Source organism: Engystomops pustulosus, chromosome 9 (genome assembly GCF_040894005.1).
Source record: "Engystomops pustulosus chromosome 9, aEngPut4.maternal, whole genome shotgun sequence".
NCBI classification, from domain to species: Eukaryota; Metazoa; Chordata; class Amphibia; order Anura; family Leptodactylidae; genus Engystomops; species Engystomops pustulosus.
Genome location: NC_092419.1, coordinates 6,218,398 through 6,245,063, shown reverse-complemented (window position 1 = coordinate 6,245,063; position 26,666 = coordinate 6,218,398). Strand labels below are relative to the sequence as shown.

Genomic DNA, 26,666 nt, shown 5'->3' with positions numbered 1-26,666 from the left:
ATCCTGCCCTTACTCAGTGCAAACAGGTGGGGGTGTGCTGTGCTCAGTGAACAGATCTCGCACACCAGTGCACCAGAGTTCTCCAAGTCCAGCTACAATCCTGGAATACAAAGGCATTTTCAGAGTCCTGATGCTACTGAACAACACGCACACACAAAGGTCACAGATATATAGGGTCAAAACCTAATACTAGATGCAGCTTTGCATGCTCAAAACTGGTAGACTCCCTTTAACATGCATGGTGCATGACAATTATTGGCTCATTGTGATCAGTGGGGGGGGAGGGGGGATTATCATGTCTTGTATGCTAGATGTCATCATCCCATCCATAGCATGAAAAAAAAAACCATGCAGAAAAAGTGCAAACATGTTTTTATTGGAAATTTAGTATCAAATTCCAGGCAGCCATTAGCACTAGACCAAAGAGAAATCTCGAATGTTAGTGGGAATGGATATATTGATTCATCTAAACTTTATAACATATAAACGGTTACAGAGTTTACTATGTAATATTATGGCTGACTATCACCAGGAATGTTATTTCCTTCCCCCACCAGCAGAGGGAGCTCTTAGGCAGCAGTGTAGTCCTGGAACAAAGTGGCCGTTTTCCCGTCATATTCGGACGTGTTCACACAGCGGAGGAAGAAGTCGCCCAGGTCATGGGTGGAGATCACATTTCCTCCGCGTTCGCCAACTTTTACGGTGTAGGTTCCGGTGAAAGGCTTGTCGGCTGCACGGGGAGAGAACACAGATGGTAACGGCAACGTAAATGGATCAGACTGATAACAAAGGGGTCACTTTTAGGATTGATCTCCTAATCCTCATCTAGCAGAAAGCAGCCCCCTAATCTGAGGATAGCCATTTCTGATGCTAGGTCATAGGTCACACTGGTACAAGCCGAAGTCTCCCCACTTACCTGCGATGTGTGGAGGCAGCACAGCTACATAGTCCAGGCCCGATTCTTTCAGGACCTGGAGCATCCGGATGTGGTCCTCAGTCACTGGCCGCATGGGAGGTGGAACTTTTTGGAAATCCCACAGTAGGAAGGCTTCAATGGAAAACCATGATAACCAGGTTACTCAGGACAATATCTCAAATACTATATATATATATTTAAAGAGGTCGTCCACTTTCAGCAAAAAAATGAAATTGTTTGTGTAATGAAAAGTTATGCCATTTTATAATGTACTTTGTATTCATTCCTCAAGGTTTTCTAGATCTCTGCTGCTGTCATTCTGAAGGAAGCTTCATTGTTTACTTCCCGTGGATAAATACCGGTCCCTGGTCATACAGGTGCACGGCTCGTTATCTATCCCTGGTCATGAGATGTCACACAGATGCACGGCTCGTTATCTATCCCTGGTCATGTGATGTCACACAGGTGCACAGCTCGTTATCTATCCCTGGTCATGTGATGTCACACAGGTGCACGGCTTGTTATCTATCCCTGGTCATGAGATGTCACACATGTGCACGGCTCGTTATATATCTGGTCATGTGATGTCACACATGTGCACGGCTCGTTATATCCCTGGTCATGTGATGTCACACAGGTGCACGGCTCATTATATCCCTGGTCATGTGATGTCACACAGGTGCAGGGCTCATTATAGCCCTGGTCATGTGATGTCACACAGGTGCACGGCTCGTTATATCCCTGGTCATGTGATGTCACACTGGTGCACGGCACGGCACGTTATATCCCTGGTCATGTGATGTCACACAGGTGCACGGCTCATTATATCCCTGGTCATGTGATGTCACACAGGTGCAGTGCTCATTATACCCCTGGTCATGTGATGTCACACAGGTGCACGGCTCATTATATCCCTGGTCATGTGATGTCACACAGGTGCAGGGCTCATTATAGCCCTGGTCATGTGATGTCACACAGGTGCACGGCTCGTTATATCCCTGGTCATGTGATGTCACACAGGTGCACGGCTCATTATATCCCTGGTCATGTGATGTCACACAGGTGCAGGGCTCATTATAGCCCTGGTCATGTGATGTCACACAGGTGCACGGCTCGTTATATCCCTGGTCATGTGATGTCACACTGGTGCACGGCTCATTATATCCCTGGTCATGTGATGTCACACAGGTGCAGGGCTCATTATAGCCCTGGTCATGTGATGTCACACAGGTGCACGGCTCGTTATATCCCTGGTCATGTGATGTCACACTGGTGCACGGCACGGCACGTTATATCCCTGGTCATGTGATGTCACACAGGTGCAGTGCTCATTATACCCCTGGTCATGTGATGTCACACAGGTGCAGTGCTCATTATACCCCTGGTCATGTGATGTCACACAGGTGCAGGGCTCATTATACCCCTGGTCATGTGATGTCACACAGGTGCACGGCTCGTTATATCCCTGGTCATGTGATGTCACACTGGTGCACGGCATGGCACGTTATATCCCTGGTCATGTGATGTCACACAGGTGCACGGCTCATTATATCCCTGGTCATGTGATGTCACACAGGTGCAGGGCTCATTATAGCCCTGGTCATGTGATGTCACACAGGTGCACGGCTCATTGTAGCCCTGGTCATGTGATGTTACACAGGTGCACGGCTCGGTATATCCCTGGTCAGGTGATGTCACACAGGTGCACGGCTCGTTATATCCCTGGTCAGGTGATGTCACACAGGTGCACGGCACGGCACGTTATATTCCTGGTCAGGTGATGTCACACAGGTGCACTGCCCGTTATATCCCTGGTCAGGTGATGTCACACAGGTGCACGGCTCATTATATCTCTGTCCATGTGATGTCACACAGGTGCACGGCTCATTATATCCCTGGTCATGTGAAGTCACACAGGTGCACGGCTCGTAATATTACACAGTTCGGATTACACACTGTGATATAACGAGCTGTGCACCTGTGTGACTTCACTTGACCAGGGATATAATGAGCCGTGCACCTGTGTGACATCACATGACCAGGGACCGGTCTGGCTCACTTTCACTACATATACCAAAAACTAACTCCTTGCACCCTGTAATATCCAGTGCTCCAATGATTTTAGCACAGCTGGAATTATTTCTCTAGCGCCTCGACATACCGGAGTTTTCAATGTCATTATTTTTGGATCTCCTGTCAGAAGGGAGGAGCCACAATGTCTACTCCTGCCAGGGACCACCCATTTGACAGTAGCGAGGGCTCTCCCTCGGGATGGTCCAAGCTAAAGAGAAAATTCCAACTCTGCCAGATTAGGTGAGGGGGCACCTATTACAGGGTGCAAAGATTTAGAGAAGATGGATGTGGTGAAAGGCTCTTTAACAAATAAAGAATTTTTTTTTCCTTGGTCGGCCCAAATGGCGACAGCCAGTAGTGAACCTCCGGACTGAGACTGGTTCCGGTTACTCAGCGTTACACCTCACATGACCAGTGTCACCTCACTCTACAGTCAACTAAATATTTAAAAACCTAAAAAATCCCGGTACTTACATGACATGCAGCCAACCACTTTCCGAACCCCGTGCTTTTTCATCGCCTCAATGATATTTCGGGTCCCCTCTGACATCATGGTGGTTGGTCCTGTTGGTGTATAGATGGTCCATTATAACAGAGGTGCAAAGTGACCCTTGTGCCCCCCCCCCCATCACGGGTTATTTATGGGATTAGTCTCAGAGGGGAAAAAAATATGAAGTCATCCACCAATTGTGAAAATTCTCCCACCTAAAAACCTGAGAGGCCTGTAACTTATGTCATAGGTAGAACCTCAACCAGGCAAAATGGGGAAAATTCTCCCCCCCCCCCAAAAAAAAAAAAATAGCACATGGTTTGATTTTTAAAGGATTTATTTGCAAATTATGGTGAAAATTGCTGATGGAAGGAGGTTTGCACTCAAAATCTCACGATACCTGGCCCCATTCATGCTCTCATGTACACGGATCAGTCGTCCTGGTCCACCCTCGTCATGATGTTGCGCCCCCTCCATGCATCACAGTAGGTTTGGCGTTATAATAATAATAATAATAATTCTTTATGTATATAGCGCACACAGATTACGCAGCGCTGCACAAAGTTTGCCAAATCCTTCCATGTCCCCATGGGGCTCACTATCTAATCAACCTACCAGTATGTTTTTAGTGTGGGAGAAAACCGGAGGACCTGGAGGAAACCCACCCAAAAACATGGAGAGAACATACAAATTCTTTGCAAATGTTGACCTGGATGAGACTTGAACCCAGGACCCCAGCGCTGAAAGGTTGTAGTGCTAACCACTGAGCCACCGTGCTGCAATGCTAACCACTGAGCCACCATGCTGCAAGGCTGTAGTGCTAACCACTGAGCCACCATGCTGCAAGGCTGTAGTGCTAACCACTGAGCCACCATGCTGCAAGGCTGTAGTGCTAACCACTGAGCCACCATGCTCTTTGGATATTCACCAGTCACTCTCCTCCAAATAAAACAAGTAGTGTTTGTACCTTGCTTTCATCTGGCCATATGACATTCTCCCAATACTCTCCTGGAACATCCAAATGCTCTCTAGTAAACTTCAGACCACCGGATATGTACTGGATAAGCAGGGGGAGACGTCTGGCTCTGCAGTATATGAGCCCTGGTGGTGTAGTGTATTACTGTCGGGAGCCCTTGTTACGTGGGTCTCACCTTTCTGCCGGTCAGACACTAGGTCCACATGTGGGATTTTTGCGCCCCGTTCTTGTTATTATTTTGGCTCCATGGGGTGGGATCTTGCACTAAGCCCCTGAGGGAGGGAGATTATCAGGGTCCTGTATGTCTTCCATTTCCTAATTATTGCTCCCACAGCTGATTTCTTCACACCACGCTGCTGCATACTGCAGATTTAGTCTTCCCAGCCTGGTGCACGTCTACAGTTCTGTTTCCAATGTCATAGTGGAGTTTGGAGTGTGGCCCTTTGAGGGCGCGTTCACACGATGCGTTGAGACTTTTTTTTGATGCACGTTTGACACATTTGATCACACGTGGAGGTTACATTGCGTTTCAGCAGATGCAGAGAAACACAATGTAACCCAAGTATGTGATCACGGCTGAAGACTTTACAATGCGTCAAAAAACGCAACACAACTCATTAACTCATTGTGTGAACGCGCCCTGAGGTTGTGGACAGGCGTCTTTTATATGGACAGTCGTCCATTACTACAGGTAACGAGTGGAGGCAGCAGAAGAACCTACAGGTCTGTGACAGCCAGAAATCTTACTTGTTAGTAGGAGACCACATACCTATTTTTCCACCATAATTTGCTAAATAATTCTTAAAAAAAATTATATATATATTTTGTCTGGATTTGTTCATAGTTGAGGTTCTACCTATGAGGTCAATTACAGGTCTCATCTTTTTATATGGGAGAACTTGCACATTTGGTGGGGAACCGTTACACTGATCATACACAGGATTATGTCAGCTAATTCTGACAAATATGACCGGACCGTCAGACTACAGTATGTCACATGTAATGGGGGTCATGATCCTCCCCCGATGGCAGAGGAATATTAGGCTCGGGCTTTTGCCTTTGAACATGTCCGATCATTTTATTCTATGCACCGGCTTACTTTTCCCATTCATAACACATGCACCCCTGGCCATAAGGCACTGGCAACTCTACAACCAGAATGCAATGTGTTAATATACACAAATTCTGGCACATTTTTTTGGGGGGTGGTGGGAGGGGAGACACTGTCTTGATGCTTGTGATGCACCAGAATATATACATCTTCCTCTTTATAGGGGTATTAATGTCTGTATTTTATTTGTACACAATGTATTTACTATTATAGGGCGATATGGAACAAATGTGCCCATTTTATACAACATTCAGGGTCATTTGTGGATTACATACCAGGCACAAATACAGCCGCACAAATATCAGCCAGCACCCATAAGGGGTTAACATGACATAAGACACGTATGTGATATTAGAATGAATCCCTACTATACATAGCCTGGTGGTAGCCGGTCACTGGCGCCTCCTAGTGGACACTATGTATCATGACGAGTGACGCTAAATATAAACCGTATCTGAGGGAAATTCTGGCCTCATGTATTCATCCTCATAACATTTTGCAGACGTGTAACGAAAGATCGGCCCAAACAATAAGCAATTTCATGAAGGATGATAAAAAAATCAATGCAGTGATATTATGTAATTCAGTGTTAATTCTGATTCTGCACCAGTAGGGGGCGCTCTGCGCACAACCTTGGACACAACGCTGTGACCTTTACCCACAGATTCCTCAATGTTGTCAATGACAAAACAGATTTTGGCTGTTCAGCAAAGGCTCGTGCTGAGAGCGCACATCAATGAGACGTCCTGAAGAAGTGTCCAAGAAGTAGACGAATGTCTTACAACTTTTCCGGGATTTTATGTGCACCGGAATACGGGACTATAGTACGAGAGGAGTCAGGATCGGAGGAGCAGGAGGCAATTATATACAGTTATAGTAATACGGCATATACATCCATCACTCATGTACTAAATTATCTCAATGTTTGCATCAGGACTAGAGATGAGCGAACATACTCGTCCGAGCTTGATGCTCGATCGAGCATTAGCGTACTCGTAACTGCTCGTTTGCTCGGACGAGTATTTCGCCCGCTCGAGAAAATGGCAGCTCCCGCCGTTTTGCTTTTTGGCGGCCAGAAACAGAGCCAATCACAAGCCAGGAGACTCTGCACTCCACCCAGCATGACGTGGTACCCTTACACGTAGATAGCAGTGGTTGGCTGGCCAGATCAGGTGACCCTGGGATAGACTAGCCGCTGCCCGCGCTGCTCGGATCATTCTCTGTCTGGATGCCGCTAGGGAGAGAGCTGCTGCTGGTCAGGGAAAGCGTTAGGGTGTTCTATTAGCTTACTGTTAGGCAGGAGTGATTCTACAAGAACCCAACAGCCCTTCTTAGGGCTACAATAACGTTATAATTTTTTTTTTTTTTTATTTGCAGCTAGTACCATATTGTGAGGAATTAGCAGGGGGACTTGCTACCGTTGTGTTTAGCTCTTAGTGACACACATATCCACCTCAAACACCAAAGTGGGAAAATTTATTAGGGGTTTGAGTAGAATTAGGCACAGTCTGCCAGTTTCTTTTTATTTTACGTTTATTTTTTTCATAACTCAGCGTCATCTCATCTTGCATAGTAGTGTGCTGTAATACTTGGCTAGAAAATAGCCATAGGAGAATACAAACGTCTTAATTACGCCTACAGTAGCGTTATATATATTTGATTTCTGGTTGATCTGCTGGTGGCTGTACTTGCTGCAGTGCATCTACTAGTAAATTGGGAGCAATTTGGAGTCAGACTTGCGACCACTGTGTTTTAGTGACGCACATATCCATCGCAAAGACCGAAGTGGGAAAATTTATTAGGGCCCGGGGTTGTATTTCAATTAGGCACAGTCTGCCATTTCCTTTTTTATTTTACGTTTATTTTTTTCATAACTCAGCGTCATCTCATCTGGCATAGTAGTGTGCTTTTATACTTGGCTAGAAAATAGCCATAGCAATAGGATAGCATCGTTTGGTTTTAAAAACTAAAAAACCCAAGTTAAAAAAAAAATACAAGTTATAACTCTCATTTTCAAAATGTTTAACCCGAGGGCTAGGGGTAGAGGACGAGGGCGGGGACGTGGGCGTCCAACTACTGCAGGGGTCAGAGGCCGTGGTCCTGGGCGGGGTGAGACACCACCTGCTTATGAGGGAGCAGGGGAACGCCGCAGAGCTACACTCCCTAGGTTCATGTCTGAAGTTACTGGGACTCGTGGTAGAGCACTGTTGAGGCCAGAACAGTGCGAACAGGTGATGTCGTGGATTGCCGACAATGCTTCGAGCAATTTGTCCACCACCAGTCAGTCTTCCACGCAGTCCACCCATGTCACCGAAATCGGCACTCCTCCAGCTCCTGCACCTCAGCCTCCTCCCCCCCAGTCTGCCCCCTCCCAGCAAAATTTGCCATTTGAACCGGCATACTCTGAGGAACTGTTTTCTGGACCCTTCCCACAGTCACAAACCACTTGTCCGGTTGCTGATGAGCAATTTTCCGATGCCCAGGTTTTCCACCAGTCGCAGTCTGTGGGTGATGATGACCTTGTTGACGTAGTGGAAGAAGTGTGTAAAGAGGTGTCCGACGATGAGGAGACACGGTTGTCAGACAGTGGGGAAGTTGTTGTCAGGGCAGGAAGTCCGAGGGTGGAGCAGACTGAGGGATCGGAGGATGATGAGGTGACAGACCCAAGCTGGGTTGAGAGGCCGGGTGAACACAGTGCTTCTGAGACGGAGGAGAGTCCTCGACCAGAACAGGTTGGAAGAGGCAGTGGTGGGGCCAGACGGAGAGGCAGGGCCAGAGCTGGTGCATCAGCGCCAAATGTGTCAACTAGTGAAGCTCCCGTGGCGAGGGCTCCTGCGGCGAGGGCTAGATTTTCAGAAGTCTGGAGGTTCTTTAAGGAAACACCGGATGACCGACGGACTGTGGTGTGCCACATTTGCCAAACCAGGATCAGCAGGGGTTCCACCACTACTAGCTTAACTACCACCAGTATGCGCAGGCATATGAATGCTAAACACCCCACTCAGTGGCAACAAGCGCGTTCACCTCCGGCCGTGCACACCACTGCTCCTTCCCCTGTGTCAGCTGATAGTCAGCCCCCTGCCCAGGACCCTGCCACAAAAACCCCATCGTCACCTCCACGATCCTCCACAGCATCCACCAGCGTTCAGCTCTCCATACCCCAGACGCTGGAGCGGAAACGCAAATATAGTGCAACCCACCCGCACGCCCAAGCCCTTAATGTGCACATTTCCAGATTGCCAAGCCTGGAGATGCTGCCCTATAGGCTAGTAGAGACCGAGGCCTTTCGCAGCCTCATGGCGGCGGCCGCCCCTCGGTATTCGGTCCCCAGCCGCCACTACTTTTCCCGATGTGCCGTCCCAGCCCTGCACCAGCACGTGTCAGACAACATAATCCGTGCCCTGACCAACGCCGTTTCTGACAAGGTCCACCTGACCACGGACACGTGGACGAGTGCTGCCGGGCAGGGCCACTATATATCTCTGACGGCACATTGGGTTAACTTGGTGGAGGCTGGGACCGAGTGTGACCCTGCGGCTGGTCATATACTGCCGACGCCGAGGATTGCGGGGCCTACCTCGGTCCAGGTGTTTGAGGCCTACTATGCCTCCTCCTCCTCCCACCCCTCCTCCACCTCCTCCTCCGAACGACCATCCGTGGGCATGGCGCCATCAGTCGGTAGCTCTAGGCACAGCAGCAGTGCCGTCGCTAAGCGACAGCAGGCGGTGCTCAAACTGCTGAGCCTAGGCGATAAAAGGCACACCGCCCAAGAACTATTACAGGGCATCACGGCGCAGACTGATCTGTGGCTGGCACCGCTGAACCTGAAGCCAGGCATGGTTGTGTGTGACAACGGCCGTAACCTGGTGGCGGCTCTGCAACTCGGCAGACTGACACATGTGCCATGCCTGGCCCATGTGTTAAATCTGATAGTTCAGCGTTTCCTCAAGACATACCCCAATCTGTCTGATTTGCTCACGAAGGTGCGCCGCATCTGTGCGCATTTCAGGAAGTCCAGCACAGATGCTGCCACTCTCAGGGCAGCGCAGCGCCGCCTCCAACTGCCCGCTCACCGACTGTTGTGCGACGTGCCCACGAGGTGGAATTCAACACTGATCATGTTATCCAGAGTTTACCAGCAGCACCGAGCGATTGTAGACTGCCAGATGTCAACTTCCACCAGAACTGGTAGTCAGGTCAGTCAGCTTCCTCAAGTCTACAATGAGGAGTGGACGTGGATGTCTGATATCTGTCAGGTGCTGAGTAACTTCGAGGAGTCAACACAGATGGTCAGTGGCGATGCCGCCATCATCAGCCTCACCATCCCGCTGCTTGGCCTGTTGAAAAACTCTCTGATCAGCATGAAGTCGGAAGCTTTGCGCTCGTCACAAGAGACGGGGGAAGAAGATTCCCTTGTTGATAGCCAAAGCACCCTTAGGTCTGTTTCTCAGCGCATATCGGAGGAGGTGGAGGAGGATGAGGAGGAAGAGGAGGAGAATGTTGGCGAGACACAAGAGGGGACCATTGTTGAGTCCTCCACTGTTCAGCGTGTATGGGCAGAAGAAGAGGAGTTGGAGGAGGAGGAAATGGACAGTCAGGCCAGTGAGGGGAGTGAATTCTTACGCGTTGGTACTCTGGCGCATATGGCAGATTTCATGCTAGGCTGCCTATCCCGTGACCCTCGCGTTCAAAGAATTTATTCCAGCACCGATTACTGGGTGTTCACTCTCCTGGACCCACGGTACAAGCAAAATCTTTCCACTCTCATCCCTGGAGAGGAAAGGAGTGTGAGAATGCATGAATACCAGCAGGCCCTGGTGCACAAGCTGAAACAGTATTTCCCTTCTGACAGCGCTAGCGGCAGAGTGCGTAGTTCTGCGGGACAAGTAGCGAGGGAGAGTAGGCGAGCAGGCAGCTTGTCCAGCACTGGCAAGGGTACGCTTTACAAGGCTTTTGCCAGCTTTATGTCACCCCAGCAAGACACTGTCACCTGTCCCCAGTCTCGGCAGAGTAGGGCTGATCTTTACAGAAAGATGGTGAGGGAGTACGTAGCTGACCATACCATCGTCCTAAATGATCACACAGCTCCCTACAACTACTGGGTTTCAAAGCTGGACATGTGGCACGAACTGGCGCTCTACGCCTTGGAGGTTCTTGCCTGCCCTGCCGCTAGCGTCTTGTCAGAGCGGGTTTTCAGTGCAGCTGGTGGCATCATCACCGATAAGCGTACACGCCTGTCGACTGACAGCGCTGACAGGCTGACGCTTATCAAGATGAATAAAGCCTGGATTTCTCCTAATTTCAAATCTCCAGCAGGTGAAGGAAGCTCAACCTGAATAATTTATCCACTCCTCCTCCTCCTCATTTTCCTCCTTCTCCTCCTCTTTCTACAGTAAAGCAGAGGAAACTGGCTGTTTTTTGACAGGGCCCACTGGCTCTAGGTATAGTACTTTATGCATTTAATTTTTCTGGAGGGCCACCGACACGGTCCTCTGTTTTAAACAATTTTTGGGAGTGCCACATACAGGCACTCAATCTATTCCATTTTTCTGGAGGGCCACCTACCTGCTCCTCTGGTTTAAAAACTTTTTTGGACTGCCACATACAGGCACTCAATCTATTCCATTTTTCTGGAGGGCCACCTACCTGCTCCTCTGGTTTGAAAAATTTTTTGGACTGCCACATACAGGCACTATCCAAATTGAATTGTCTCCATAGCAGCCTCCACACGTTGTCTCCATTGCTACCTCCAAAAGTCGTCCATATAGCTGCCTCCATACATCGTCCCTTTATCAAACGAGGTTTGTCAGGCCGAAATTTGGGTTGTTTTCATGGATTCCACATCAAAGTTGTTAACTTTGTCGCCACCCTGCTGTGTTATCCACAAAATACACTGGCAAACTTTTACCATTTACGGATATTATTTCAGCGCTTCTTGCGCATCTGTTTACATTCCCCTCACCCGCCATATCCTAAACTTATAAGAACGCTACTACACTTGATCTTATACAAAAGGTTCTTAGAAGTGCTGTTTGGGGAGTAGCCTAGAGACAGGGGCTTGGATTGGCGAAAGCTCGCCTGGCAGCGGAGCGCCAGCTCCATGCGCATCATGCGCTTCTTGCGCATCTGTTTACATTCCCCTCACCCGCCATATCCCAAACTTATAAGAACGCTACTACACTTAACTTGGTGCAGGCTGGGACCGAGTCTGACCCTGGGGCTGGTCATATACTGCCGACGCAGAGGATTGCGGGGCCTACCTCGGTCCAGGTCTCAAAGGCCTACTATACCTCCTCCCACCCCTCCTCCACCTCCTCCTCCTCCGAATTACCATCCGTGGGCATGGCGCCATCAGTCGGTAGCTCTAGGCACAGCAGCAGTGCCGTTGCTAAGCGACAGCAGGCGGTGCTCAAACTGCTGAGCCTAGGTGATAAAAGGCACACCGCCCAAGAGCTATTGCAGGGCATTCCACATCAAACTTGTTAACTTTGTCGCCACCCTGCTGTGTAAGCCACAAAATATACTGGAAAACTTTTTTCATTTACGGATATTATTTCAGCGCTTCTTGCGCATCTGTTTACATTCCCCTCACCCGCCATATCCTAAACTTATAAGAACGCTACTACACTTGATCTTATACAAAAGGTTCTTAGAAGTGCTGTTTGGGGAGTAGCCTAGAGACAGGGGCTTGGATTGGCGAAAGCTCGCCTGGCAGCGGAGCGCCAGCTCCATGCCAAGAACCAACTAACATAGTTTTAACTGCAGCACCTTTAATCTACTACTAGTTCACTGCCTCCATACATCGTCCCCTTATCAAACGAGCTGTGTCAGGCAGAATTTTGGATTGTTTTCATGGCTTCCATGTTAACTTTGTCGCCACCCTGCTGTGTAATCCACAAAATATACTGGCAAACTTTTATCATGTACCAATATTATTTGAGCGCTTCTTGCTCACCTCCTTTGGTTCCTCTCTGCTACCCATTGGTTTGAAGCCTGAGTCCATTTAGGGTATGTCGCCATGCCACTCTCTAGCCTGCAGCTGCTGCCGCTGCCTCTGCATGCCGTCCCCTATAGTGTCAGGGTCAATTATTGGATGTTTTAGATGCTATCTAGCTTCATTCTGTCACTCTGTCATGGCCATGCTCTTGCCCATAATTTTGGCATAATGGTGCGATTAAGCAGCCTCAGAGGCATCCATGCATGCTGCCCCTGCTGTTTCCTGTCCATTTCCGTGGTGTTTCCATCCTTTTCTGAGGTTCCCAGGTGTTTGGCCAAGCTTCCCTGTGCAGAGCCTTGGTCCCCTTGAAAAATGCTCGAGTCTCCCATTGACTTCAATGGGGCTCGTTACTCGAAACGAGCACTCGAGCATCGGGAAAAGTTCGTCTCGAATAACGAGTACCCGAGCATTTTAGTGCTCGCTCATCTCTAATCAGGACCAATTCCGGCGGAGGTGATTGGGTCAGATCCATGTGATACCTGAGCTCTCCAAGGCTCCTGGACCCCTCTGCAACCGTCTATGGGAATGACTGGCGCTCCATACAAGGTCCTCCGGGGAGTCCTGGCAGGACGGAGGTCCTATATTCCCCACATTTGTGACCTATAGGCATCCTGCAGACTAACATGGCAAATCTGGCCCGTTTTTCATGACCAAACTGCACGAGTCTGGCGTCTGTTTTTCACATATCCTCAGAAATCGTAGTTTATGATTGATCCGTGAAAAATGGTTCTACCAGGACATTCTCCGATTTTCAGAAATGCAATTCAAGAGCCGCAAGGAGGAGGGTCTCAGGAACAAGGACCACATGTTTTGCGCTGTTGTTTACCAACAAAATACGGTCCGTTAACCCTTTGACGAGGCCTGAAATGGCTTTAACCCCTTAACGCTCTGCGCCGTAGCTCTACGGCGCAGAGGTATAAGGGATGTATGAAGAGGGCTCACGGGCTGAGTCCTCTTCATACAGAGGTGGGGGTTTTTGCATATTGCACAAAACCCCCACCGCTAATAACCGCGGTCGGTGCTTGCACCGATCGCGGCTATTAACCCCTGCAACGCCGCCGGCAAAGTCGCCGGCGGCGTTTAAAAGACGGCGGCGCGTGGGCGCCGCCATCTTTTTTTCGATCGCCACGCCCCCGAACGTCATCGGGGGGCGGCGATCGGTTGCCATGGTAGCCTCGTGTCTTCTTTTGACACGAGGCTATCTGGCAGCTGCAGATTCGTTACAATGAGCCAGTGGCTCATTGTAATGAATGTGCTGCAAAAATGCCATATATTGCAATACAGAAGTATTGCAGTATATGGTAGCAGCGATCTGACCATCTAGGGTTAATGTACCCTAGATGGTCTAAAAGATAGTGAAAAAAAAATAAAAAAAAAAGTTTAAAAAATAAAAAAAATTAATAAAATATTAAAAGTTCAAATCACCCCCCTTTCCCTAGAACGGATATAAAACATAATAAACAGTAAAAATCACAAACATATTAGGTATCACCGCGTCCCAAAATGCCCGATCTATCAAAATATAAAAACGGTTACAGGCGGCGGTGACCTCCGAGGCGGGAAATGGCGCCCAAATGTCCGAAATGCGACTTTTACACCTTTTTACATAACATAAAAAATGAAATAAAAAATGATCAAAATGTCGCACAGACCTCAAAATGGTAGCAATGAAAACGTCGCCTCATTTCGCAAAAAATGACCCCTCACACATCTCTGTGCGCCAAAGTATGAAAAAGTTATTAGCGTCAGAAGATGGCAAAAATTTTTTTTTCTTTTTTGTACACATTCGTTTAATTTTTGAAAATGTATTAAAACACAATAAAACCTATATAAATTTGGTATCACCGCGATCGCACCGAACCAAAGAATAAAGTAGGCGTATTATTTGGAGCGAAGAGTGAAAGTCGTAAAAACTGAGCCCACAAGAACGTGACGCATGTGCGGTTTTTTTTCAATTTTTCCACATTTGGAATTTTTTTTCAGCTTCGCAGTACACGGCATGTTAAAATAAATAACATTACGGGAAAGTAAAATTTGTTACGCACAAAATAAGCCCTCACACAGGTCTGTACACGGAAAAATGGAAAAGTTATGGATTTTTGAAGTTGGAGAGCGAGAAATGAGCCGGAAAACCCTCCGTCCTTAAGGGGTTAATGAGCGGAGCATTTTTAGTGAATTTTTGCACGGAGCAGCTTAAGTGCCATAGCTTCATTTTTTGTGTATTACTTTAAAACTTTTTTCATTGTTAGGTTTATTTAACGTTAAATTTACAAAAAAAGGGCTTTTTCGTCATGTATAATATAATATACATATATTTTATCCCTAAAATGAACATTATAAATGGATTCTCTATTTTGTTTTGGTCATTTTGATATACAATATGTATAGTCTCGGCCAAACAAGGCAACAATTTCCGATGTTTTTCGATTGTGTATCGGGGAATTTATTTATTTTATTGGGAAACATTATTGTACTGTATGTTTATAAATATTTATTCATATTTTGCGCGTGTTTTTTTTTTGTACTTTATATTTCCCCCATGAGGTCATAGAAGACCCGTGAGACAAGTTCCACAAGTTTTTTTTTTTTTTTACAATTTTTATATATTTTTTCTCTTACAAGTTTTTCTCCTGTAACTGAATCATCTATAAGTGCCCCAGTTACAGGGGAACATTCCAAGTTGGGGCAGATATGTTTGTCATTACCATCAGGTGGAGAGAGCTGGCAGCAGTGCCTAAAGAAATTTCTGAAGACTTCGAGCCTGCACCAGATGACATCTTCCACCAGAGTGCAGCCCGAGAGGAGGTGAATATAACAGAGGTGGGCAGCGATTCATAGTAAAAATATTGGGTTTAGTGCAGCCATGTGCCGGACAGTTTTTCTGGCCATGTTCACATGCTGTGATTTATTTGCGCTTTGAATCGCAATTTTAAAGCAGCATGGAAGAGTTTCTGGGGAATGCAACGCATGTTTTACATTGTTTAACAAGACAATACTTGGTGCCGTCGCGGGTAAGTTGTCCCTGCTGCACTTGAACGGCAAAAGTCACTTACGAGATCTGCTGCTCCATTCAATCTCTGCAGGAATGAGGAATAGCTGTTCCCTGCCATCTCCATCAATCCCACAGAGACCGAATAAAGCAGCAGCCCCCATGTATGGCCATCAGGCCATTACCCAGGATGGGTTAGAAGCTGGGACTGTGGGATAACCCCATTAATGTTGTCACCGCCTTTAAGAAGGACAAACCAAACATTGATGTCCACAAAAAAAAAAAAAAAAAATTGGACCATGCATGGTTCCTTCAACTATTCTTATCCCGATAGCAAGTGTTCAGGTCTAAGTGCGTCTGAGATCGGAAGGAGCTCCTCCTTGTTACACTTGCATTACTCTAAACACAATTCTAAAGCTCTTGAGCTCAGTTGCTATGGTGTCTCCTTCAAGATGTCTCCTTGGTCCCACCGGTTGGGCGTCCACTGATTAGACATTGTGAGACTGGCTTCCATATTGGTTGAGGACAAGTCTGACACAGAATATAAGAAGATGATTGAGGTACATTACCGAGGTCATTATTGGTCCCCAGGATTATGATCACAGCCTCCTGTCCCTCCACGGCCTTGGAGACGTCCTCCTTATTCAGAACGTCACCGACGACTACCCGCGCCGGCTTCTTGTCTGCGGGAAGGCGAGCGGGATCCCTCACCAGGACCGTCACATGGAATCCTGTCGATAGGAGAGAACTTTTACTTGTCAAGAAAGTTATCATTCCACCTCCCTGTTCACCCATGAGTCAAGCTGTTGATTTTTCATTAGTTTCAGGTCCTTGTACTGCCAAACCATGATGCTGCCCAAGAAAGAGACCACCTATAAAAAAGCATTGCTGCCATTGTCATGGGCTCTACTTTTCCTGAATCACTGTGATCATATCCCTCACTTTGCTTCACCCAAGTTCCCCTTTCACTTTGCCAGTCAGGCCGCGTCAGCAGGAATTTTAAGACTGGCGCCCACTGTGCGTTACGTGCTCATGAGAGGTGTCCCTATAGGAGACAGAAATAGTCATCTACGTGACAGTCTTCTCAAGGGGTTCGCACATCTCCCTCACCTGGCACGCGACCTACGCCATGCCACCGAGGACGTGTAGAGTAAATGTTCACTGTAGATCTTCAGATTTACCTCATACACTCCACTATTTACCTCAGACCACACATTCTAGATTTAGCATGTGAAACCAGAATCAGAATTTTAGTCATGTTTATGAAGAACAACTTTTCATAAAGTCCCAAATTTAGACACAAGTCTATTAGTCCCTCACTGGGGATCTAGTTGAGACAATTTTTTTTCACTTTTGTTTTACTTTTTACCTCAGATTTCAACAAGCTGTCTAGCCTCTGTGATAAATCTGACAGGAAAATCGTCTGTAAATATGGGTGTCATATTTCTGAGGTAATTTGCACAGACATACACACAAATCTACATTTTCTAAGCAGTTTTAGACAGTTTTCTAAGGTTTTTAAGACCAGAAAGGGAGAATTTACCTCAACAAAATAAGCGCGAGGAAAGAGTGCAGTAAATTCAAGCGTAAAACTATGGCAACTGCTAAGAGGTGAAGAGTTAGGGCGCGTTCACACGTTGCGCTTTGATTGCATTTTAAAACGCATTACAACCGCTGAGATGAGGTGATTTGCCTAATTACATTACTGTTAACATTTGCGTTTACAAAACGCATGCGTTAACAATGCATTAACCTTATGCGTTTTGTTAACGCATGCGTCAACAAAAGTAAATAGTAATGCAATTAGGCAAATCACCTCACCTCAGCTGTTGTAATGTGTTTTAGAACGCAATGAAAACGCGACCAAAGCGCGACGCGTGAACGCGCCCTTAGGCCTAAACGCACGTCTGTGAATGATCCATGAATCACGGACTATGAAGTGTCAAATTTTTTTTAGGGAAGTAGATGGTTAACGATCAGCAAGTTTTTGGGCAGAGGGAGGGACACAAAACTTGGCTTATCATCGCCAAACACACACACCATGACTCAGCACAAGTTTCTACACAGAAACTACTTTATGTAAGGTTTTTTGATGCGTTTACTACAACATGTGAATAAACCACATCTATCTTATGTAGAATCTAGTAATGGCAAACCATTACTAGATTCTTTCTATTAGGCTGTTTGAGGCATTTGTCGCTATACAGGTTATAATATTCTCCACAGGACACCATTTTACTGCATTTTGGAAAGCTGTGAGGTAAAGAATAGCTGATCTGTGAAGAAAATGTTATACCAACATATACTGGGGTGTGTGGTTCATTACTATACGACAGGAATATTTCACCGCTGTACAAACAAACCCATATAGCTGAGGGAGCAGTCACATGTGAATTTTGCATTGCGTTTAGGCCGTGGTCACGCGTACCGCTAGGAGTCTGTTCATAACGCGATGCTAGCGCACAGGGGGCGGACCTTGGCGCGAACGCACATGCGTTTCCAGAGAAACTAATGCGATCAGCTTATCAATCGCGTGTTTTCCTGTAAACGCATGTGCGTTCGGGCCGAGGAATGCCCCCTGTGCGCTAGCGTCACGTTATGAACGGACGCCTGACGGTACGTGTGACTGCGACCTCAAATGCAAACGCTCAGCGGCGGGGATTGGCCCGACTGCATCTGCATTTTCAACAAGCACGCATTGGGGGACATTTACATAAAGTGTCGGTGTCTGCATTGGCTTTGTTACCGACCTGCTCTCGGTAAGACACATTTAATATTGTGTAGCTGTGCAGAGACATTTCTGGCGCCGAGACCATTTTCTGTCCCTGGGACCAAAATCTGTCCCGAGAACCAGAAATGTGTCCAACAGTCAGAGAACAGGCAATAGCACTGTTTTGTGTCCCTGCTAGACCAAATTTCTTTTGGTGTACTTTACGCCAGTTTACAGCATCCAAAAATGGCTGTGACACATTAAGTGGGGGACATTTACTTACAGTGTCGGTGTCTGCATTGGCTTTGTTACCGACCTGCTCTCGGTAAGAAAACACACATTTAATATTGTAGAGCTGTGCAGAGACATTTCTGGCGCCGAGACTATTTTCTGTCCCTGGGACCAAAATCTGTCCCGAGCACCAGAAATGTGTCCAACAGTCCCTGCTAGACCAGTTTTCTTTTGGTCTACTTTCCGCCAGTTTACAGCGCCCAAAAAGGGCTGCGACACATAGTAATTGTGTCTGAGTTTCCACTCCGCCAAAGCCACGCCCCTTTTCGGAGAAGAGTCGGAGCAGACGGAAAAAGTCATTTTTTCTGGCGCCGCCAGATAATAAATAGGTCTGAGAGCAGAACATGTGGTGAGAGCGCCACAAAACTGGCGGAAACACCATAGTAAATGTCCCCCATTGTGTCTGAGTTTCCACTCCGCCAAAGCCACGCCCCTTTTCGGAGAAGGGTCGGAGCAGGCGGAAAAAGTCATTTTTTCTGTCCCCGACAGCTAATAAATAGGTAGGAGAGCAGAAGATGCGGTGAAAGCACCACAAAACTGGCGGAAACACCATAGTAAATGTCCCCCATTGTGTACATGGTTTTCATTGCATTTGTAAATGCAATGCAACAGCCGCGTGTGAACGCACCCTGAACACACAGAGGTTTGCGGTGACGCGTATAAAACTACTTTTCTGCATAAGGTTAATTATTTCAGTGCAGTCATAGGAGTGCGGCTGTATACGCGCATCACCCCCCCACCTCTGCTTGTAAACAGAAGCTATAGATGTGCGTTGTCTCCGGTCTCTGTATGCAAACAGAATCCAGCATATAACAATACAGGGTCATTTCTGATTTTTTAGTTAGTTATAATCCCGGACAACCTCGTTAAGGCTATCGCCACACAGATTTTGCTGCAGAAAATCTCAAACGTCATACAATAGCATTAAAGTAATGTAGGTGATGCGTTTTTTTTCTGTGCAGAAGTTGATGTGTGATGCAGAAAATAAATGAATTAGGTCTTAGGCCGCGGTCACACGATCCACTAGGCGTCCGTTCATAACGCGACGCTAGCGCACAGGGGGCGGTCCTCGGCCCGAACGCACATGCGTTAACAGGGAAACGCATGCGATCGGCTTATCAATCGCATGCGTTTCCCTGTTAACGCGAGTGCGTTCGGGCCGAGGACCTCCCCCTGTGCGCTAGCGACGCGTTATGAACGGACGTTTAGCGGTACGTGTGACCGCGGCCTTAGGGTGCGGTCACATGTGGCATTTTGAACCAGTTTTTGGGCCATTTTTTTGAAAACGCATCTGATTTTGACCCATTTTAATTAAGATGACCGGTTTTACCAATTATCTTAATTAAAATTGGTCAAAAACAGATGCGTTTTCAAAAAAACAGACTGCTTAAAAACGTGTTCAAAACGCTATTTGTGACCTCCCCAACAGTGTTTTGTGGTTTTTTTTTTTTACATTGAAGTCTATGCGAAAGTCCACAAATTACCGGTATATGCATTGTGTGCAGTTTGCCTGAGAATGCGTTCACACCTGCTGTAAATGCATCACAACAGTGGAGAAGAGGAGATTTGCCCAATTTCATTTCTGTTAACATTGAGTTAACGCATGAGGTTTTTAACGCTATGTTGACAGCAATGTTTTCAGGAAATCTCTTTTCAGCTGTTGTAATGCATTTGAAAATGCATGCAAAAACACAGTGGGGGACATTTACTTAGAGTGTCGGTGTCTGCATTGGCTTTGTTACCGACCTGCTCTTGGAAAGAAGATACACATTTAATATTGTAGAGCTGTGCAGAGACATTTCTGTCCCCGAGCCCATTTTCTGTCCCCGAGCCCATTTTCTGTCCCCGAGCCCATTTTCTGTCCCTGGGACCAAAATCTGTCCCAAGCACCAGAAATGTGTCCAACAGTCCCTGCTAGACCAGTTTTCTTTTGGTCTACTTTCCGCCAGTTTACAGCGCCCAAAAATGGCTGTGACACATATTAATTCTGTCTGAGTTTCCACTCCGCCAAAGCCACGCCCCTTTTCGGTGAAGAGTCGGAGCAGACGGAAAAAGTCATTTTTTCTGTCCCCGACAGCTAATAAATAGGTAGGAGAGCAGAACATGTGGTGAGAGCGCCACAAAACTGGCGGAAACGCCATAGTAAATGTCCCCCAGTGTGTAAACGCACCCTTAGGGTGGGGCCCCAGGCAGCGTTTGCATTGTGTTTACAAGTGTAATGCAAACACCCGGGGGCTGGCCCCGGCCCGATGGCATCTTACATGGAAACCTATACCAGAAAACTGGCATAAAAGCAGTGATAAATCTCCCCAATGGTGTAGATGTTGCAAATCGTAAAGGACCTCAGATGACATCACCCTGGTCACATGACATGAAGTGTCCAATGATGTTAGCGCTCTCTATTACTGTTCCATACAGCAGCATGTCCTAACATTTAGACCTTTCAATCAGGAACAAGGAGGCAATGCAAGTAAAATATAATATGCAGGACCTCATTAATATCACTGGACTCACATCAGATGAATAGAAGTTTTAATTAAATTATTTTTTTATATTGCAGCCATGGAAAGGAACCGTTTAGGGATAAGGGCTCTTAAACAGAGTTTTAATGAAGTATGGATTTTGGGTGGGGTCGTTTTAATGGCCGGCATCAGACGATTTGCGGTCCAGTGATATACATGTATTATGGGTAATATATAGCGGAATCTGTGAACTTTGTAACATGGAGAGAACCTGGCACGTTCTGAAATTGGTTTCCCGGGAGATAAGCGGAGCACAAGGTGGCAGAGCGGCCGCTGGTCTGTTAGAATGACTTGCAGATTTAGTATTTGGTTTAATAATTTATTTCTATGCAGGTAGGACCCCCCCCCCCCCCCCCACAGTATTAACCTTTTTTTTTTACACCTTGATAATTTTTAATATGTGTAATTTGTGTATGTGGCACAGCAGAGTACTGTACACTAGAGTCTTCCTGTCTGATAGCTGCGAGGTGTATACTGCATCATCCCATCTCAGAAGTGTCCTACTGTGCCTCGCAGTGTATATATGTGACATGTCAGTTGACTGCAGCACAGCCAAGTATATAAATGTATATACACACACATACAACACAAAGTATAGGAGGGTCATGATGTGCACTCTACTAAAGTGTATAAGGGTTTTGCGAGTGCCTATAGGTGCCATGCTGTACTGCACAGTATATACAGGTGTTGTGCTGTGTACTGTACAGTGCCTATAGGTGCCATGCTGTACTGCACAGTATATACAGGTGTTGTGCTGTGTACAGTACAGTGCCTATAGGTGCCATGCTGTACTGCACAGTATATACAGGTGTTGTGCTGTGTACTGTGCCTATAGGTGCCATGCTGTACTGCACAGTATATACAGGTGTTGTGCTGTGTACAGTACAGTGCCTATAGGTGCCATGCTGTACTGCACAGTATATACAGGTGTTGTGCTGTGTACTGTACAGTGCCTATAGGTGCCATGCTGTACTGCACAGTATATACAGGTATTGTGCTGTGTACTGTACAGTGCCTATAGGTGCCATGCTGTACTGCACAGTATATACAGGTGTTGTGCTGTGTACTGTACAGTGCCTATAGGTGCCATGCTGTACTGCACAGTATATATAGGTGCCATGCTGTACTGCACAGTATATATAGGTGTTGTGCTGTACTGCACAGTATATATATAGGTGTTGTGCTGTACTGCACAGTATATATAGGTGTTGTGCTGTGTACTGTACAGTGCCTATAGGTGCCGTGCTGTACTGCACAGTATATATAGGTGCTGTGCTGTGTACTGTACAGTGCCTATAGGTGCCATGCTGTACTTCACAGTATATATAGGTCTTGTGCTGTGTACTGTACAGTGCCTATAGGTGCCATGCTGTACTGCACAGTATATATAGGTGCTGTGCTGTGTACTGTACAGTGCCTATAGGTGCCATGCTGTACTTCACAGTATATATAGGTGTTGTGCTGTGTACTGTACAGTGCCTATAGGTGCCATGCTGTACTGCACAGTATATATAGGTCTTGTGCTGTGTACTGTACAGTGCCTATAGGTGCCATGCTGTACTGCACAGTATATATAGGTCTTGTGCTGTACACTGTACAGTGTCTATAGGTGCCATGCAGTACTGCACAGTATATATAGGTGTTGTGCTGTGTACTATACAGTGCCTATAGGTGCCATGCTGTACTGCACAGTATATATATATATATATGTGTTGTGCTGTGTACTGTACAGCACGGTATAGGTGCCATGCTGTACTGCACAGTATATATATATGTGTTGTGCTGTGTACTGTACAGCACGGTATAGGTGCCATGCTGTAAGTGCAGCTTCTGTACCTACCATGCGGTGTACTACTTTATAGTATTTAAAGGCATCATGAATGTTACTGTCCAGCATCTATAGGTATCATGCTATATTGTACAGTACATACAAAACCAAATTATCAACACAGAATGGAAAAGTAAGTGATTCCGTAATATTCCTTGTTAATTGAACCCATTCCATAAATCTTATACCAATTCAAAAAAAGCACAAGAGTGAAAAAACAGTTCCTACAAATCAAATCTCGCAAGAAAAGTTCTTTAAAAATTCCATTTTTTATTGAGAAATTTTTTTATTTTTTTTTTTAAAAAGAAGACAATTTAATTTATAACATTTGTGAGTATCTACAAGTTATTCATTTGGATCATTCCTGAAGGTCCATAAAATCCACCAAGTCTTTATAGCTGCATAGGGCACATCAATATTTATATATCACAGTAACTCCAATAATATATCAATGCAAAAATGCAGACATAAATTATTTTTCAAATCAAGTTAAAGTGCCGGTACATAATCAAAAAAAATATATATATACCATTGGGTATAGCAGAGTGCAAGATTGCAGAAATTGTAACCTAAATAGTTTTCAGAAGGAATCATAATGGATACACTTACCCATGACATATGGTGTGTAAGGATGGGAAACCCCGACGCACGTTTCGCGTGCCTCCGCTTCCTGGGGGCCTGAGGAAGCGGTGGCATGCGAAATTTATGTCTGCATTTTTGCATTGATATATTATTGGAGTTACAGTGATATATACATATTGATGTGCCCTATGCAGCTATAAAGACTTGGTGGATTTTATGGACCTTCAGGAATGATCCAAATGAATAACTTGTGGATACTCACAAATGTTGTAAATTAAATTGTCTTTTTAAAAAAAAAAAAAAAAAAAAATTCAATAAAAAATTGAATTTTTTAAGAACTTTTCTTGCGAGATTTGATTTGTAGGAAGCGTTTTTTCACTCTTGTGCTTTTTTGAATTGGCATTGTACAGTATATGATGGGCGGTGTATATAGGTGGCATACTGTTTAGTGTATATTCATGCCATTCTGTATTTTGTGCAGCCTCCATAGGCGTCATTCTGTGTACTGTGCAGTATACAAGGCGTGCTGTGCACTGCACAATATATAGGTACCATGCTGTATACTGTGCAGTGTCTAGTCTATAGGTACCATGCTGTATACTGTGCAGTGTCTATAGGTACCATGCTGTATACTGTGCAGTGTCTATAGGTACCATGCTGTATACTGTGCAGTGTCTATAGGTACCATGCTGTATACTGTGCAGTGTCTATAGGTACCATGCTGTATACTGTGCAGTGTCTATAGGTACCATGCTGTATACTGTGCAGTGTCTATAGGTACCATGCTGTATACTGTGCAGTGTCTATAGGTACCATGCTGTATACTGTGCAGTGTCTATAGGTACCTTGCTGTATACTGTGCAGTGTCTATAGGTATCATGCTGTCTACGGTACAGGGTCTACAGGTGCAGTGTACAGCATGACACCTATAGGCACTGCACAGTGTACAGCATGACGCCTATATTCCAGAGTATACGAATGACACCTATGGACACTGCACAGTATATAGGTGTCATGCTGTATACTGTGCAGTGCCTATAGGTGTCATGCTGTATACTGTGCAGTGCCTATAGGTGTCATGCTGTATACTGTGCAGTGTCTACAGGTGCCATGCTGTGTACATACATATACAACATGCTGGATACACCATTAGAAGCCACGTAGATACAAAGTACTTACCTTTATCCACAGCTTGTGCCAGGGTGACTTTCCCGGTCATTCCTGTGGATCCAAAGATGACCACCTTTTTGGGTGCCATTGTGACTGACTACAGAGAAGTTGCAGCAGCTCCCTGCATGTTATAGCACCCTGGTCACACAGGCTGTGGTGCACTCCTCCTCCTGATAGGAGGGCCCTAGGCTTAACCCTCTCAGTGCTGAGCTGCTGCAGATACACACATGTAGAGTAAGACCTGAATATAGAGCAACACGAGCAGTGCCCAAATCACAGGCTCCACCAGTATTATGTGCGGTTATATGCTGTGAGGTTGTTACATGGTCTGTAACTACATGATGACATGTTCTATAGGGGCCATAAGAAGGATCTATCCTATGGAAAAGGAGTTTCATACCAAGCACATGCACTGCCATCTAATATCAGGCCAGGTTGGTATGGGTGCAGGCCAAACTCTGCGGGGCTCTACAAACCTGAGGCCGTGTTCACACATGGCGTTTACATTACGTTTTGAAAATCAATTCAACAACTGAGGAGATTTACCTAATTACATTTCTGTTAACAAAATGCAACATTAACGTGTTTCAATGCATTAGTTGACACTGTGTTAATAGTTAACATTGTGTTTACATTAAATGTTGTAAACACAAATGTTAACAGCACTGTAATTAGACAAACCCTCATCTATCACTGGGGCATTGCTTGCTATAGAGTGACGGAAGTTGCTCGCTATAATGCAACCAATGCAATCACATGGGGCTTTGACGATCCGGGGGTCCGACACAGTGTGGGAATCAGTCGCACGAAAAGGCAAAGGAGAACCAGGATGCCGACCCACATCCCTATAAGATGCCAATACAGTTCAAATCTATGGTGAAGCCAGGAGCTAGAGACTCCCTGCTCTGCCATTCAGAGTTTAGTTGTCCATTGGAGGGCCCTAAGGCACAACTTTACTGGGGCCCCCGAAATTTTAAATCCACCAGAGCCCCTGCAGTCACCACATGCTTTGTGCTCATTATTATATCTTTGTGCTTCATGTTCTAGACCTGGCATGAGAGGAAGGAGCTCCTTGGGTTCCTGCTGCCAATTTGGCCCTGGCTCACTAAATAACTGACTGATTGCTGCTGACTGTGCTCTACCTGCGGACAGGACGGGACAAGACCCTTCTTCACTTATAACATGGCGCCAATCCCGCTGAGCCATTACTCCGCTCGGTAACGCACTGCACCTTTCTGTCTATCGATTATGAGAGACTGGTCATTATCTGCCTTAAAAGCCCGTGCACCCACATTCAGAGAATAATTTCGGGACCATTGCCAGGTGGAGGTGCAGCTTTATGCCTCCCGGCTGCAGGAGCTGGTGTAGATCTTGGAGCTTCGCCACCAAGCCCTCGAGAGGTTACTGGCAGCTCCAATGTTACCCGTCTCCGCACGAATCTCTCCTCAGACTCATCTCTTGGAATGTCTTTCCCAAAATAAATGTAACAATGCCAGCGCACCTTAAGGGACTATGCCCAGATATTGCACTTATCCAGGGGTGAAGAAAAATTAAGAAGATGTGGGTTGGTGATATCCTCACATTTCGAGCTGTATGTGGTAATCGTAGTTATACAAAAGAATTTTCCTTCCACCCTTCTCCGGCTCATGCGTCTCCAAAGATCTAGAATTTCAGATTTACCCCTCACCCCCACCAAGGAGAGCTGATACCTCGAGTGTGTCTATGGTTGTAATGGAGGTAGCAGTTCTACGCCCTTATGAGAAGGCCATGCCTATAACATCGGAGGGAGGAGAAGTCATGGAAGACAGGAGAAAGAACTAGTGACAGATGTGGAAAACCAGAATGACTAAACTGAGTGCTTCATACTTTCTCCAACACTCAGCAAGGATGGTCTAGAATAGACATTGTGGACCACTCTTGTCTCTGAAGGTAGAAGAACCTAGGACGTTACCTTTGTTCCCACACATTCACCCTCCCTCGTGGGACATTAGCTGCTTGGTGGTTGCCCACC

General features: G+C 46.2%; 1 protein-coding gene across 1 annotated transcript; it reads right to left on the bottom strand.

Moving 5' to 3' along the window:
* Positions 1–355: 355 nt before the first annotated feature.
* Positions 356–24,822, bottom strand: BLVRB (biliverdin reductase B). The gene is made up of 5 exons (XM_072123673.1): positions 24,665–24,822; positions 16,122–16,283; positions 3,464–3,553; positions 917–1,048; positions 356–730 (listed from the first exon to the last, which is right to left on the bottom strand). The coding sequence occupies exons 1-5, from the start codon at positions 24,741–24,743 to the stop codon at positions 570–572; spliced, it is 624 nt and encodes a 207-aa protein (XP_071979774.1). The 5' UTR covers positions 24,744–24,822; the 3' UTR covers positions 356–569.
* Between the last annotated feature and the right edge of the window lie 1,844 nt (positions 24,823–26,666).